This window comes from Perissodus microlepis, chromosome 4 (genome assembly GCF_051167445.1).
Source record: "Perissodus microlepis isolate ML-2025 ecotype Zambia chromosome 4, ASM5116744v1, whole genome shotgun sequence".
Taxonomy (NCBI): Eukaryota; Metazoa; Chordata; class Actinopteri; order Cichliformes; family Cichlidae; genus Perissodus; species Perissodus microlepis.
Genome location: NC_140464.1, coordinates 5131857 through 5146774, shown reverse-complemented (window position 1 = coordinate 5146774; position 14918 = coordinate 5131857). Strand labels below are relative to the sequence as shown.

At 40.2% G+C, this 14918-nt stretch overlaps 2 protein-coding genes across 3 annotated transcripts; both read left to right on the top strand.

Moving 5' to 3' along the window:
- Positions 1-386: 386 nt before the first annotated feature.
- nucb1 (nucleobindin 1) lies at positions 387-5597 on the top strand. Its single transcript, XM_084925204.1, has 13 exons — positions 387-495; positions 1684-1807; positions 1906-2013; positions 2152-2284; positions 2592-2695; positions 2891-3076; positions 3173-3263; positions 3376-3434; positions 3660-3752; positions 3839-3928; positions 4710-4880; positions 4974-5091; positions 5180-5597. Exons 2-13 carry the CDS (start codon positions 1688-1690, stop codon positions 5263-5265), a joined length of 1359 nt encoding a protein of 452 aa, XP_084781330.1. The 5' UTR covers positions 387-495; positions 1684-1687; the 3' UTR covers positions 5266-5597.
- Positions 5598-6241: 644 nt separating this feature from the next.
- LOC146388099 (uncharacterized) lies at positions 6242-14107 on the top strand. 2 transcript variants are annotated; one of them, XM_084925202.1, is made up of 9 exons: positions 6242-6528; positions 7574-7630; positions 9352-9405; positions 9515-9598; positions 9691-9735; positions 9992-10063; positions 10155-10214; positions 11252-11311; positions 11424-14107. In XM_084925202.1, exons 1-9 carry the CDS (start codon positions 6313-6315, stop codon positions 13662-13664), a joined length of 2889 nt encoding a protein of 962 aa, XP_084781328.1. In that variant the 5' UTR covers positions 6242-6312; the 3' UTR covers positions 13665-14107. The 2 variants fall into 2 exon arrangements, with proteins under 2 accessions (XP_084781328.1, XP_084781329.1); XM_084925203.1 differs by lacking the exon at positions 9992-10063.
- The last annotated feature ends 811 nt before the right edge of the window (positions 14108-14918 follow it).

The window sequence follows — 14918 nt, the reverse complement described above, 5'->3', positions numbered from 1 at the left end:
TTTATACCTTTTATTTATTATTCATGCGCAATTGTTGATTCATTTTATGTTAATTTATTTCAATTTACCATAACTTTGTGTTTTTGTGCTGGGTTCAATACACAGAAAATCTATTTTTAAAGCTATTAAAAATGTTTGTACATATTTTGAGTCTATTTTTTACCTAATATCCGTTGATGCCTTCATGTGCAAAGCCACGCGCCTCCAAAAGCAATCTTTTATATCTGATGTTATCTCACTAAAGGGGGATTTTGTCTCATTAATTATGTGGCACATTTATCACGGTGAACTTGCATTATGTTCACCATAATACAAAATTGTGATCACAATTCCAAAGCTCCTTACCCGTAAAAAAAAATGATGTGTATGATATTTCCGACGTTACCTGAAGGGAGCACACAGGAGGAGATCCGCATTCCCATGACGTCAGTTTTATCCGACGCAAATACAGCTCGTGCTTGAAGCATTGGGTCAGATATCCAAAACAAACTTGCGGTAAGACACTGCCTATGTAAGGATGTTTTTCAGTGTTATGACAAGTTTTAGGTGTCATTTTAACGCCGAGTGTACGAGAAATTAAGAGAAAACTGTGTCGTAGAAAGAAATGTGCTACGCGTTTCTTGCTTACATGTACGGCAATGTGAAAACACGGAGCTCTATCGTCATCTGTAAAATCAATTAATAACGAAAGAGGCCTGAAATAAGCCATAAGCGAATCATTAATTTAGGTTTGCGTTGGGTTTACAGTGACAGGGGTTCGCTGTTAACGAATAGGTTATTTTTGGGGGGCTAAATCGTCATCACTCCGTATCCATTTTCCGCATCCGTAGTGTTCTTACTTAAGCTAGTTAGCTTCCTAGCAATAGCTAAACAATACCATTAATTAACAAATGCCTTATTAATAAATAATAATATAGATGGTATCATTACAAATGGCACATGAAATCTCATCTCAGAATGCCGGTATAGCTCCTATTTGTAACACTTCTTCCCTCTTGGATTACATCTATTGCGTTAATTCTTATCAAAATGTCATAATACTGTTTTTTATAAATCCAAGGATACATCGAAATCTACGAAGAACTACAGCTTTAGACTTTGTATAGATCCTTGCAGTCATCTAGTGAATTCGGCATTCATCGGTCATCAACTAATCACATTAAAACCTAAAAGTGATTAGCTCACTTTCCTGCTGTAACCATTGCGTATAATTTGTTAACTGAGATTAAGGTTGTATAGGAGTTAAATTATATAGTATTGAAAAAATAGAAAGAAAGATGATAAACTATGTCCAGAGCACTACCTGAGGTTTATTATTGGTGAAGATCCATCAGATTCTCCTTCTCACACTTCCTACACTACAACTACAGATACCAGAAGACATAAACCACTCCTGGAAATCTACATAATGTATACACCAAGTATTATGAAGTAAATGTAATGTCCCTAATATGATCAAACAATAGGAAACATGACCTATTTGCACATGAGTATCCTTACAGGGTCTTTTGTTTGAAAATGTGATAATTGAGTTGTGTGTTGTGAGATTTTAGGGGAAGGAGGTTCTCTGTGAGTTAAATGCTTCATACAGATTTTTTTTAATGTACCAAGTTACATATAAATGTAGGTATGTAGGAGAACTGACACTGGAAGATATTTATGTTATTGATATTCATATCAAAGGAGGATGAAGTGGATATCTGCTTGGCTCCTGCTCCTGTCCATCTCTGTCGAGGTCTGGTCAGTGCCTATAGATCGCAATGCAGCCCAGCAGGTCCCTAAAGAGGAAGTGCAGGAAGAGAACATGGTAATGGCTCATTATTCTGTAATTTGTTTTTTCTTCTACCTCGTGACCTGTTTTTATGGCCAGAGACTTGTTGTGGATAACTTTTCCTTACAAAATAGGACACTGGCCTGTACTACGACCGGTACCTCAGAGAGGTGATTGAGGTTTTAGAGACAGACCCGCACTTCAGAGAGAAACTGCAGACAGCAAACACAGAGGACATTAAGGTTGGTTTCCACCTCTGCCTCTGTTTCACGTTCTTCCTTCTCAGTCGGTAGGCTTCCCTGTGTACTGTTTACATTCTAGCAGCTGGCGTTGTGTCCAAACTGTTTAAACTCACCTGGATTTCTCATGTTTGCCGTCAGAACGGGCGTCTCAGTAAAGAGCTGGACCTGGTCAGTCATCATGTCAGAACTCGCTTGGATGAGCTGAAGCGTCAGGAGGTTTCTCGTCTCAGGATGCTGCTAAAAGCCAAACTGGACAGCACCAACACACAGAGTGAGTGGGATTCCTTTGATCCACATCACTGAAAAGTTTGCAGTTAACTGTATACTAAAGTTCTTATTAGATTTAATACATTTTTTTAAAAGATGAAAAAGATTTTTAACACCTTCACAGAAATTTGTGAACCATTGACTTTTTCTTATCTTAACTGATTATGGAAATTTTGTATGTCAGTCCATTTTTATCAGTCTGTTATTTACAAAAAAAATCTCTGTACAAATCTGTGTATTTATTCAGTAATATATATAGAACCAAATGGTAGTCCAGTATGTGATTGGTTATTCACATATGATCCATACAGGTCTTCAGATGGACCATGCTTCCCTTCTGAAGCAGTTTGAACATCTGGATCCGCACAATCAAAACACCTTTGAGGCCAAAGATCTCGAGCTTCTAATCTCAACGGTAAGTTGCTGCAGCGATAAATGAAGAAGAATTTTAGAAATTTTTGTCCATTTGAGTGTAACAGATCTCGAGAATCATAACAACACTGATCAGACTGTCTATTTTGTGCTATACCTCACCTATTTTTAAAAAAAAAATTATTAACAGCAATAGTAGCAGCAATAATATCTTTTATCTCTCTGGCTTTTCATCTAGGCCACTAAGGACCTGGAGAACTACGACGCAGAGAGACACGAGGAGTTCAAGCGCTACGAGATGCTGAAGGAGCACGAGAGGCGGGAGTACCTGAAGAGCCTGGATCAGGAGAAGAGAGAAAAGGAGGAGAAGAGAATGCAGGAGCTGAAGGAGAAACACCGCCAGCATCCTAAAGTTAACGCTCCGGTGGGCGACTGATACATCCGTGTTCGTTTTTATCAGAAACCATTAGAAATGACTCAGGTTTTCAGTCTGTTTTTAAAAAATATTTTTCCCACTCAGGGTAGCGTTGATCAGCTGCGGGAAGTTTGGGAGGAGACAGATGGACTGGATCCTCAGGAGTTCAACCCCAAGACCTTTTTTAAACTGCATGGTGGGTGACAGCAACTCGCTTTAAGCCATTCTCTTTTTTTCATGTTAATGGGTTATATGTTTTTTTAAAAACAAAGAAAGAAGGGTTCTCATTTATTCTCTGTTTCATTTAGATACAAATGAAGACGGTGTTTTGGATGAGCAGGAACTGGAGGCTCTCTTTACAAAGGAGGTGTACAATCCTGCTTACATCCACATCATGACTGCTTCAATTAAACTTTGATTTAGATTTAGTTTTATCCTGAGACTGCTTAAAATCCTGGTTTGGTTTCTATTTCCTTCAAAATGCAGCTCTTCTCTGTGTTCCTAGGCTCCTGCAGGCTTTTTTACAAGCTGACAGCAGACATATGCACAGCATCAGAGTAGCGGCTAACATCTGTTTATTTCCCTCTTCCAGCTGGAGAAGGTCTACGACCCAAAGAATGAGGAAGATGATATGATGGAGATGGAGGAAGAAAGGCTGAGGATGAGGGAGCATGTCATGAAAAATGTAAATTGTTAATTATTTATCTCACCATTTCCCACCTTTACTGGGTTTTTCTTTAACTGACGCAGCCAACCTTCCTGTGTTAAAAGGTGGATGCAAACAAAGACCGGCTCGTCAGCCTGGAGGAATTCCTCAAGTCCACAGAGAAGAAAGAGTTCAGTAATCCCAAAGAGTGGGAGGTAAGGAGTTCAGAGGTGGCCTGAAGGTTGGGGAAGTGGGTGGATGCTTTGCACTGGGTGTATGGTTCAAGTTCCCAGGATGAGCCTGGAAAGTGTGGGTGCTGAAGTTGAACAGTTAAGTTGACCCAATGAAAAGTCTTTGATGTACTTTTTATTTTTTAATTCCTGTTTACCAATGGACATTTGGAAAATCAGACCGGGTTTGACAGTGGTGTTCTTTTCAATAATGAGATAATGCATGCATAATGCTTTAACTAATTTCATCGACTGGGGATCAGATCGCGAAGGTCTCTGCCTTACCCTAGGCAAGGTATTACGTTCCTTTGGTGTGGGTTTTTTTTTTTTTTTGGGGGGGGGAGCTGAGCATGAAAGCAAAACTGTTGGATCTCCAGTCGATCTACATTCCTATCCTCACCTATGGCTCCAAGGTAGTGGCTAAAAAATAAGCTAAAGGTTAAAAGCATTACAAGTAAGCTTATGCATAGGGTGGGAATCTTGGCTATTTGGGAGGCAACTCCTTCGTGTCTAAAGGAGCCTGTTGAGGTGCTTGAGGCATCTAAACAGGATGCCTCCTGTGAGGCTCATAAGTGAGGTGCTGGTGTTGGACATGTGCTACCAGTAGGAGGCTCTGCGGCAGACACTGAACATGATGGAGAAGTTATAGGCCCCGGCTGGTTTGGAAACATCTCGATGTCCCTCCCTGGGGAGAGGGAGGGACATGTTTTCTTTTTTTAAATGGATGGATGTGTGCGTTACCTGCATCCCGCTGTTGTCGCTGCAGACTCTGGAAAACAAGCCAGTGTATACAGAGGAAGAGCTCCAGCGATTTGAGGCTGAACTCAGGGACAAGGAGGAAGAGCTGAAGAGGAGGGCTGAGACTCTGCTTCAGGAGCAGGAGCTGCTGAGGGAGAGAGGCAAAGCCTTGGAGGCCCAGAGGAGAGAGTACCAGCAGGTAACGATCCTAGCCTGGCGGTCACTTTCTTACATCATCTGAAACTTAAAAAATAGTTAATTGTTGTTTTTTTTTTCTTTTTTTAAATGGCAGGCTGTATTAGAAATGTCTCAGCGACAGAAAGAACAGCAGGCAGTGGATGGGCAGCCTCCTGCGGGTCCTAATGGAGAACTACAGTTTCAGCCACAGACACAGAAACCTGAAGATAAAGGTAAACTGACTGTGACATATCCAGCATTGTTGTTACATTCTTTGGCTTGTGTTTTAATTCATTAATTTTTTTCATATTTCTCCCACAGAGGCAAAAGCTCCAGCTGAGCCCGAAGCTGAAGCCCAAAATAATCTGCCTGCAGAACCCCCACAGAATCTGCCTTTGCACACCTAATGTGCTCAGGCAGCTTACACACACACACACACACACACCTAAACATACGCACATTTGGTTTGATTTACCCTGACACAGATATCCAGATGGGTTCTGCAAAATGCATTATGTGATCTGTGTGCATAGGTTCAGACAGACCGGCTTGTTTATTGTGACATACTGAGTGTACTGAGTGTTCATGTCTGTGGTCTACATTAGATTAAAGATATCAAAGCACACGGTATTAGTACATGTATTCTCAGAAATCTTCAGTTTCAGTGAAGCTGTCAATCCTGCAGAATCGCATGTGTAAAATCACAAACGTTGCCGAATAAAATCTTAATTTAAAAGTATTTTGGGAGCACTGTGTGTGTTTTTGGGGGGTTTTTTTGGCAACACTAAATCGCACAGCTTCAGACATGATCGATTGTCATTATTTTTATGTGGGTGCTGAAGTTGAACAGTTAATGAGTCTCTCACAAGTTGACCCAATTTATTTGTTTAGCCAAGACAGGAGGAAGATTTTCAAAGTTTGTTATTTATATAACAAAATTTGCAACTTTACATGCCAAGGTCAAGAATTTCCAGAGAGTAATGCAACACTTCGCTTTGTGGATAAGGAGGAAAACAACAGAAATATTCGCTTGTTTCCGAAATTCAGTTTTTCTCAGAAAGATCTGAACAAGATCTTTTTGTGTGAGCATTTTATTAATGTGAAATATGCAAGGACAGTTTAACGAAGAAACAGTCAGCAGGTATTTTACACTCTTGAACTATTGTGGAAAGAGATTAACAGTAAGTAAAAAGAGCCCGTGCTTAGATAAACTGGTCCAGTTTTTTGGGAGGTGCTGCAGGAACCACATTCTTTGGTAGAAGTGTAAATGAATAAAAAAAAAACTATAATAATCCGACTACTGAGGTTTTTTCAACATTTCCAGGTTTTAACACACAATATTTTGTTATTATAAACCCCCATAAAATTAAATAAATAAATAAATATCCATTCACACTTCCGGTGCAGGGGGAAGCGCTTCCTGGTAGCTGAAACCCGTAATGAATACGTGAATCATGCCTCGCAAAAACGAGCTTTCGGAAGCTTTACGATTGCAAATTGTTGATCTGCACAAAGCTGGAAAAGGGTATAAAATAATCGCACGCACTTTGGATATTCATCGCAACACAGTTAGGGACATTGTGCTTAAATGGAAGCGATTCAGTACTGTGGCTACTCTGCCGAGAAGTGGGCGCCCTAGAAAGACGTCTGCAAAGACAAAGATCAGCGAGGTAACCCTTAATTACTCTGCAAACAGCAAATCAAGCAGCCGTGTGTACAAAACTAGACGCCTGCAGCATCCAGACGAGCTTCTTAGCTTTGAACCCTGATGAAAACAAATATGGAAGTTATTATTTAGCGGCCAGTGGCCACATTGGAGCATCAGCGGTCATGCCAAAGCGCATCAGTTGGATTTCAGACTAGACTAGGCTTGTTTTTCTTTAGAAGGTGTTTTAAACCATTTGTGGATAATATCGCTCACTGTGGCTCGCTGATGTCCCAAAGCCTAAGAAATGGCTTTGTAATCCTTTCCAGGTCGGTGGATGTCAGACAGGTTCTATTTAAGTGATTTCTGTAATTAAATAGGAGTGTGGCTACTGAAATTGAACTCAGCTTTCCAAAAAATGTCGATTAATCACAGTTAAGTCATCATTTAACAAGGGAGGAAATTACTTTTTCACATAGGGTCAGGTAGGTTTGGATAGATTATTCCCTTAATAAATTTTAAAAATTTAAAAAGCTGCATTTTTTATTTACGCAGGTTAAATTTGTCTAATATTAAAATTACTTTGATGATATGAAACATGTAAGTGTAATAAATCAGGAAGCAGAAAACGAATAACTTCTTCATGGTACCATATATTGGTCCAGCTCACAGTATGTGAGCATGTGATCATACATGAGACACAGATCAAGTGACCCCCCCCCCCCCCCCCCTGCAATTTACCCCAAAGATTCGCACAATATTGTTTGAGTAACTCCTGTGAAATGCACTCGAAGAAGTAACGAGATGAACAGGATATAACATGGGTGACATCCCACCAGTGAATACTTGCCCCACCTACCTATTCCAGTCCACACCAATAAGAGTATGTTACTTTTCCACTCCCCAAAAATCCAGAATTTAATTTTTATTTGTATAAAATTATTTTGGTAATGGGTTCACTTAAAGAAATGTTAATCACTCTACTGAAATCCATGACAGTTTGATCTCTGAGGTGTAGCCACAGATTAATGTTTACCATATGACTTGATGCATCTTTTCCTGTCTCTTAGGTTGGTAATGGCTCTAGTGAGCCAAAAGACAGAGGAGAAGATTTACATCACAAAAAGGTAAATTTTATTAATTCAAGGATTGATGAACTTTAGAAGGAAAAATAGAAAGACGAAATGTGCGAAGACTCTCCATCATGTCTGGGAAAACTAAGAATAGAAAAAATTCTGATCTAAATTTGGCTCCAGTCTCACTCACACTGGTCTCTTTGTGCAGTCCAACTGGTCTGCCTTTCAGACTAATACTACTAGGAGTGGAACTAAAATCTCCAGCCAAATTTTAAATTTCAACTTTTTATATATGCACACACTGCATAAGAAAAATAAAGCCTTTCCAGAAAACTGCAATACCTTAAATGGCCACTTATGGTTGGCTTAAAAACTGAGCTATACATATAGACTATTTATGAAGGATGGACTTACCCACACACGATATCGCCATGGTTATGTGGCTAACTTTGTAGCCTCATTATTGGTATTTTGGCTACAGAAATTTTGGTTTTTCAGTGCCAGACCATATGTTTACTTCTAAAGTTAGACATTTTAAGATGACACTCTGTTGGTTTTAACACATTTTTGAAGCCAGTTTCAAGTGACCACTTGAGGAACTGCAGTTTTTGGCACTTCTGTGTTTGGTTTTGATTTTTAGCCCTGCAGATTGCCACTTGGTTCATCTCCATTGTTAGTTTTCTATTCACAACAACTGTACTGGTGATCTGCGGTTTACTGCTCTTTGTAATCTGAATTCAACCACTTAATTCAACCAGATGTGAGCAGATGTTTTATGAGTTGTCCAGGCTGATCTCCGTCGTCTACACTGACAGTTAGACTTGTAGTCAAGACCGCCTAAATCAAGACCAAGACAATACCAAGACCAGAGGGTATCGAGACCAAGACAAGACCAAGACAGACCGAGTATAGACCAAGAGAAAGTCGAGACGAGACCGAGACAAAAAAGTCTTTAAACTGCAGCCAGATGCTGCTTCGTTTACAGGTCTCAGGCATATTTATATGTTTTTGCGATGCACTCGCACAGCCCTCCTCACCGCTGTCTACTGTCTCACTCACTTACTGAGAGGACAGACGCACGCTCCACTTGACTGTCGTGTCTCTCACCCTCTCTGTTTTTCACATAATGATATTATCCTCGCATGTGATTGGTCACAATATGGAGGGATTGGAGCATAGCTGAACCACTGTGTGAGAGCTGAGCAGCGAAAGGAAATTAGGTGAGGAGCGGCTCTCGCTCAAGGGGAGTCGACTCTTCTGATTACATACAAAGCACTCTCTAAGCACGGCTCTTAGAGCTGATGCTTTTGCGCATGACACATTATCGAACGCTACGTTGTGTGTCATGGATACTGTTGACTCCAAATCTCCCGACCACTATGTCGATCTGAGACAGCAAGACCGAGACAGCAAGGCCAAGACGGGACCGAGACCACGTAAAAGTGGTCTCGAGACCAAGACCGGTCTTGAGACATCCAACTCTACTGACAGTATACTGTTTATGCTGTCTTTATACTAGACAGTAAATGTAAAATTTACAGTGACTTCTGATTTAAAATAATGAGGGCTTACATGTAAGCTTTAAATTTAAGTGAACTTCTTTAAAGTTTATAATATAATGGTATTAATTTTAGTGCTTGACTGAGGTTTTAGTTATTTATTTTGGAGTCATGTATCTCTCGGCATATGTAGTGTAAAAGTGTGCTTGACTGTGAGGATACTTGGGTCTTTTTCTTCTGGCTCACATCTATATTCTGTCTCTTTCTCTATAGCAGCGAGGAAAGGCTACTGCTGTTTCATCTAAAGACGAGACTACAGAACAAGACGTTAGTGCTTATGTATTTTTTAAAATTGTTTAAATGATTGTTTAAAATATCTGATTTTTAAAGTAATCTAATAAAACCTATCATTCTATATATTTCTCTTTAAATCCAGAGAGACTTTAGCACTACCCACAAGGATGGAGAGATCATATATTCCAACTCATCTCATACTCAAGCAACAGATGAAGAGAATATGGTGTGTTAGCTACTGTATATATATATTTATAAATGATATACAATAAATTATCACATGAAGATGTTTGTAGCTCATCACTTCCTGTCTCCTAGGCTGGACCGTCAGATATCAGAGGAGGAAGTTCACCCCATAAAATGGTAAAGCATCTCCAGTTTGAGCATTGTTTGGAAAGACAAGAACCCCTCATTCTGTTTACCTTTTAAAATCCAGCGTCGATTAGTCGACATAGAAAACTGAAAAATACCATCTCAATATTATTAACATGCCTGGTCTAAATTTGGCCACATTTACATTCAAATTGACCTCTCTAGTCCTTTTAGGGAGGAACCAAAAATAGCAGATAGCATGGTTTCAAGTGCAGGTCCTCATTCTGTTTTCCTGTTAAATTTTTAGAGCGATAACACCATCTGCAGTGATGGAAACACAGATTCTTACTCATCTGATGAAGATGAAGAAGACTCTATTGTATGTGAAGTAACAATAAGTGAAAATGATTTTAAGGATATCAAAATGATGACATCAAGATGTTCATCAACCATCCTTTTCTGACTCGTAGGCCAGTCATCTGTCAGCTGGAATAGCTGAGAGCAGAGGTGGAGATCCGGACCATGAAATGGTAAATATGCACATGCAGAAAGAAGTGCAATAATTACTTAGTTAAAACTAAAGCAAACCATCCAAATAATGAATTTAAAGAAGGAATCCACACCACAAACGCAATCAAGATGCCCAACTTAGGCTACTTTCACACTGCAGACGAAAGCACATCAAATCCGACTTTTTGACCCTATGCGACCCATATCCGATCATGCTATGACAGTGTGAACGGCACAAATCCGATATTTTCAAATCCGATCTGGGTCACTTTCGTATGTGGTACTGAATCCGATACATATCTGATGTTTTAGAAAGCGACTGCTGTTTGAACGGTCATGTCGCATTAAATCCGTCTTTTACGTCAGTGACACAAGACAGACGCCAATTATCCTGAGAAGACATCGTGAACGCTTCCTGGCCATCCAGTGAAACTGTTGGGAAGACAACGTTGGAGAAACGTGAACATTTTATTTGTACTGTATAATCTGCAGATTCTGACCGAAATCTGCAACTATCCTTTGAAGCATCCCAAAAAACAGTCTGTGATGAAGGAGTAAACATATCCAGGAAACCAAATTTGACCAAATTTGATTTAAGTTTGAAGTTGTGAATTATTAGGCGCACAGGTACTTCAAGGATACTAACACAGGCAGCTGTAACCACTAAGTTCCTACTAGACTTCACCTCTTGAACCTCAGCCATTTAGGATACATCCTAAGCAAACATTGGTAACTTCTCTGTTACAATATTATATAGTTTTAGTAGTGCTGTTGGCGTTAATCTCGTTAAAATGACGTTAATGTCATCATAACCGCATTAACGCGGCAAATCTCCATTGGTGAGTTAGTGCAGATCACCCTGTGTGTGGGGCTGCACAGTGCACAGATTTTGGATCAACTTTTAATCAATTATTTAATTAATGCTTGATACACTGAATTATTTTGGAGACTGTATGTGTAGGTGAAGAGGAGCTTAAATGTGAGCATGACAGCAGGGTTTTCTCGTGCACCTTAACTTAATATACCTGCTTATATCTCTTTCTCTTTTATGTTATAGCACCAAGGAGCGACCAACTCTGCTTCATCTGATGATGAAACTACAGAAGAAGATCCAACAGTTAGTATTTTTCATTTGTTATTTTTTTTAAATATGAAAATAATGACATTTTGGTTCATTTCTACTACATTTAGCTTTTAAAGCATATTTCTGGCCTGTCATGTGTTACTAGGAGCAGTTTTTCTGTGGAGAGAAGAAGATATATGCTGGTTCCTCAGTCACAATGGGAGCCCTCCTCCTGCTCCTCCTGGCGTTCATTGTGAAGCACGGCTTGTCAAAAGCAGCAGCCAGAGATCTCCTGCACCTCCTAAACTTGTTGGTACCCGGATGTGTTCCAAAGTCGCTTCGCTTTTTAAAAAAACATTCCACTGATTACAATGGAAAGACTGAGATTCACTTTTATTGCCCCAGGTGTACAAACTACCTTGGTGTGGATCCCGGTAATGAGTGTAGTGTGTGCCAGCAGAGCTTGAGCAGAAAATATCTGATCTTGAAGGCTTACTACTTCCTTGTAATGCCGCTAGAAATTCAGCTAAGAAACCTCCTTGCACGCGTCCACTCAAAGCTTGGGAAGCATTTCACGAGGGATGATTCCTTTTCTGATGTCCACACTGGAAATGAATACAAGAGTGAAAGACAAGATGGCAGTATTACACTCACCTTCAACTGCGATGGCTCGCCCGTGTTCAGCTCCTCAAAATACTCCATCTGGCCCATCCTGTGTACCATCAATGAACTACCGTATGTGGAACGGTGCAAAAACGTTCTGTTGCACACTTTATGGTTTGGCAAAGGAAAACCACAAGTTCAGAGTTTTTTGACTCCGTTCATTAACGAGCTTCAGAAACTGTCTGCTGCAGGGTTCTGTTGGAAAGATGAGATCGGCTCGGAGCATCACACCACGGTAACAGTTAAAATATGCACATGTGATGCGATAGCAAGAGCAATGGTGCAGAACTTTGAGCCGTTTAACAAAGAATTTGGTTGTGGTTTTTGCTACCACAAAGGTGAGATGGTTATAAAGGGCAGGGGTTTTACCAGAGTTTACCCGATACAGATGGACGGCTGTGATCTGAGACACATGCCTGAAACGGTGCAACTTGCTGAGTTAGTGATGGGAAATAGTTATGACCAGAGTCAAATGGGGGTTAAAGGTCCAAGTCTCCTGTTTCTTTTGCCGTCATTTGACATTATCAAAGGCTTTGTTCCAGATTACATGCACTGCTTTTGTCTGGGCGTTGTCCGTCAGTTCGTCAATCTGTGGTTCGACCCGCTTTATGCCAGCAAGGACTTCCATTTGACAGATGAGCATTTAAACGACCTGGACAGAGCCTTGTGTGAGATCCAGCCACCAAATGAAATCAGCCGAAGTCCCAGGAGCCTCAGTGAGAGGATGCATTGGAAAGCTTGTGAGTGGAGAGCATTTGCTCTCCTCTATTCTCCTGTAATACTGAGGAATGTTTTGCCAGCAGTGTACTACAAGCACTGGATGCTTCTTCCTTGTGCCCTTCACGTCCTCCTCTCCCACTTTGCCACTCAGGATGAGCTCAACTGTGCAGAGTTGTGTCTGGTTCAGTTTGTAGCACAGATACCGTCTCTCTATGGACTCGAGCATTGTTCGTACGACTGCCATTTGTTGACACATCTTACAGAAGGTGTCCGGAACTGGGGGCTTTTGTGGGCCAATTCAGTGTTTGTTTTTCAAGACATGAACAGCAGACTGTTGCAGATGTACTCTGGTACGCAGTCAATTTCATTACAGATTTTCAAGAATTTCTTTTCATATGAGAAAATAATAAGACAAGGAAGTGCTACCCTTCAGGACGCCAGTACAGAAATCAAAGACTTCTTCTGTTCCATGACAAGTTGTGATCGTTTTACAAAGTCATTAAATTACATTGGAGAAGAGTTAGTGACTCTGGGAAGTGGCTCTCAGAGAGTTTGTACACCAAGAGAAATTGCAGCATTGCAGAAGAATGAAACACTTTCGTGGTGCCAGCCACATCGTGACAGTGTAACTGAATATAAGCGTTGTGTTTATAAGAACATGCTGGTCACTAGTTTGGAGTGCAGTGGCACATTAAAAAGAAACAATTCAGTAATAGAAACGAGCAGTTGCTTTGCCGTGGTGGAGTCCTTGGTCGTTGTACCGAAACCCTGCAGCTGTGAAGGAAGGCCCGACTGCTCCTGCAGAGAACTGGTCTTTTTCTGCAAGCAGCTGCAGCGACTAACCAGACAGCCAACTATCCAGGACACACAGATCAACACAAACATCGCAAAATTCCTTGTAAAAGTGAGGAACTCAAATGAACTGTGTGCAATAACCTCCCAGGACATTGTTTCCAAATGCTTCATGATTGAACACGTGGGTCAGTTATATGTCATGAGAATGCCTGTGTTTGAGACACATTAAAGTCTGTCATTTATGATTCATGTCAGACCTCTCTGAGCTTGGGTTGGGAATGTTGCAAATGCTCCAACCAACCATAATCACTTTGACAACCCCTGATCAAATCAGATAAATAAGAAAACATGCTGTCCATTTTCCAACAGGTGATACATCCAACACAACCCTACTATGGGCAGTACCGAAACATGCAATAAGCACAACCTCTGTATTGCATTACTTTATGCTCTTATTGCACCAGCCGGACAAAGTGCATTAAAAATACTATTTTATTATTATCTTTTTCAGTTGTGCAATTTTCTTGTTGTACATTAAAGTGCACCTGTACATATGTTTGGTATGTAGCAGAAACTACCAGTGAAGGTCCTTCAATTTCATGTTTGCTTTATATTCAACATCAAATTGTTAATATCAGCTTTGATTAAAAACTTGAATCTTTGAAAAATTGCCTTAAGTTTCAGAACATCTTTGTTTCTTTCTCTCTTTTAGCTGTAATGACAGACGCACTCATGCTTTATGGATTCCATAAGTCTTTAAAATCACCATCATTATCGTTGTCATTAGATGGATCTGCACTGGTCCATGGGGAGTTGGGGCTATTTCCCCATGGACTAATGTAGAATGTGACTTCTTTCTACAATCACAGGAGTCACCCCCCTGGAACCCCTAAAAAAAATCATATTTTGTAGAGTTCAGAATATCAGCGTACAGCCCATGTAAAAAAGTTGTAGACTGATCTCAACAGAGCCATTCACTGAGAGAGTTTGAGAATCAAGGTGTACCAAAGCAGTTCGGGCAAATCTGTAGCTGAATTAAAACAATTCTGCAAAGAAAAGTGGGCCAGAATTACTACACAACAAAGTGACGGACTCATTGCCAGTTATCACAAACACTTTACTGCAGGTCTTTAAAGTTGGCAAAACCAGTTATTAGCTTTAGGGGGTAATTACTGTGTCACACAGGGCCAGGCAGGTTTGGATAGCTTTTTTACCTTGTCTGACATATTGTGTTTGTCTTGTGACTAAGATGAATGTCACATGTATGACCAGTTGAGTCATCCCACAGGCTGTTTTTTCACGTTTGTATCCTGTGTATAACACACTGTGGTTTCTCCCTGTTTACATATGCTTTTCATGAACCCAGGCTCCCCCTCCTCAAAATGATCATTATCTGAAAGAAGCAAAGTATTAAGGATTAAAACAAAGTCATACCCCACTGCTGTTTTCTATTCACTTTTCATCTCATTTATTATAGAAAAAA

Excerpts from the sequence above, each read along its gene's own strand:
- nucb1 (XM_084925204.1), top strand. The coding sequence starts at position 1,688 with ATGAAGTGGATATCTGCTTGGCTCCTGCTCCTGTCCATCTCTGTCGAG. Across the intron at positions 2,285-2,591 it reads GGACAGCACCAACACACAGA|GTCTTCAGATGGACCATGCT; the intron begins GTGAGTGGGATT and ends TGATCCATACAG. Across the intron at positions 3,264-3,375 it reads GACCTTTTTTAAACTGCATG|ATACAAATGAAGACGGTGTT; the intron begins GTGGGTGACAGC and ends TGTTTCATTTAG.
- LOC146388099 (XM_084925202.1), top strand. The coding sequence starts at position 6,313 with ATGCCTCGCAAAAACGAGCTTTCGGAAGCTTTACGATTGCAAATTGTT. Across the intron at positions 6,529-7,573 it reads CAAAGACAAAGATCAGCGAG|GTTGGTAATGGCTCTAGTGA; the intron begins GTAACCCTTAAT and ends CCTGTCTCTTAG. Across the intron at positions 10,215-11,251 it reads GAGATCCGGACCATGAAATG|CACCAAGGAGCGACCAACTC; the intron begins GTAAATATGCAC and ends TTTATGTTATAG.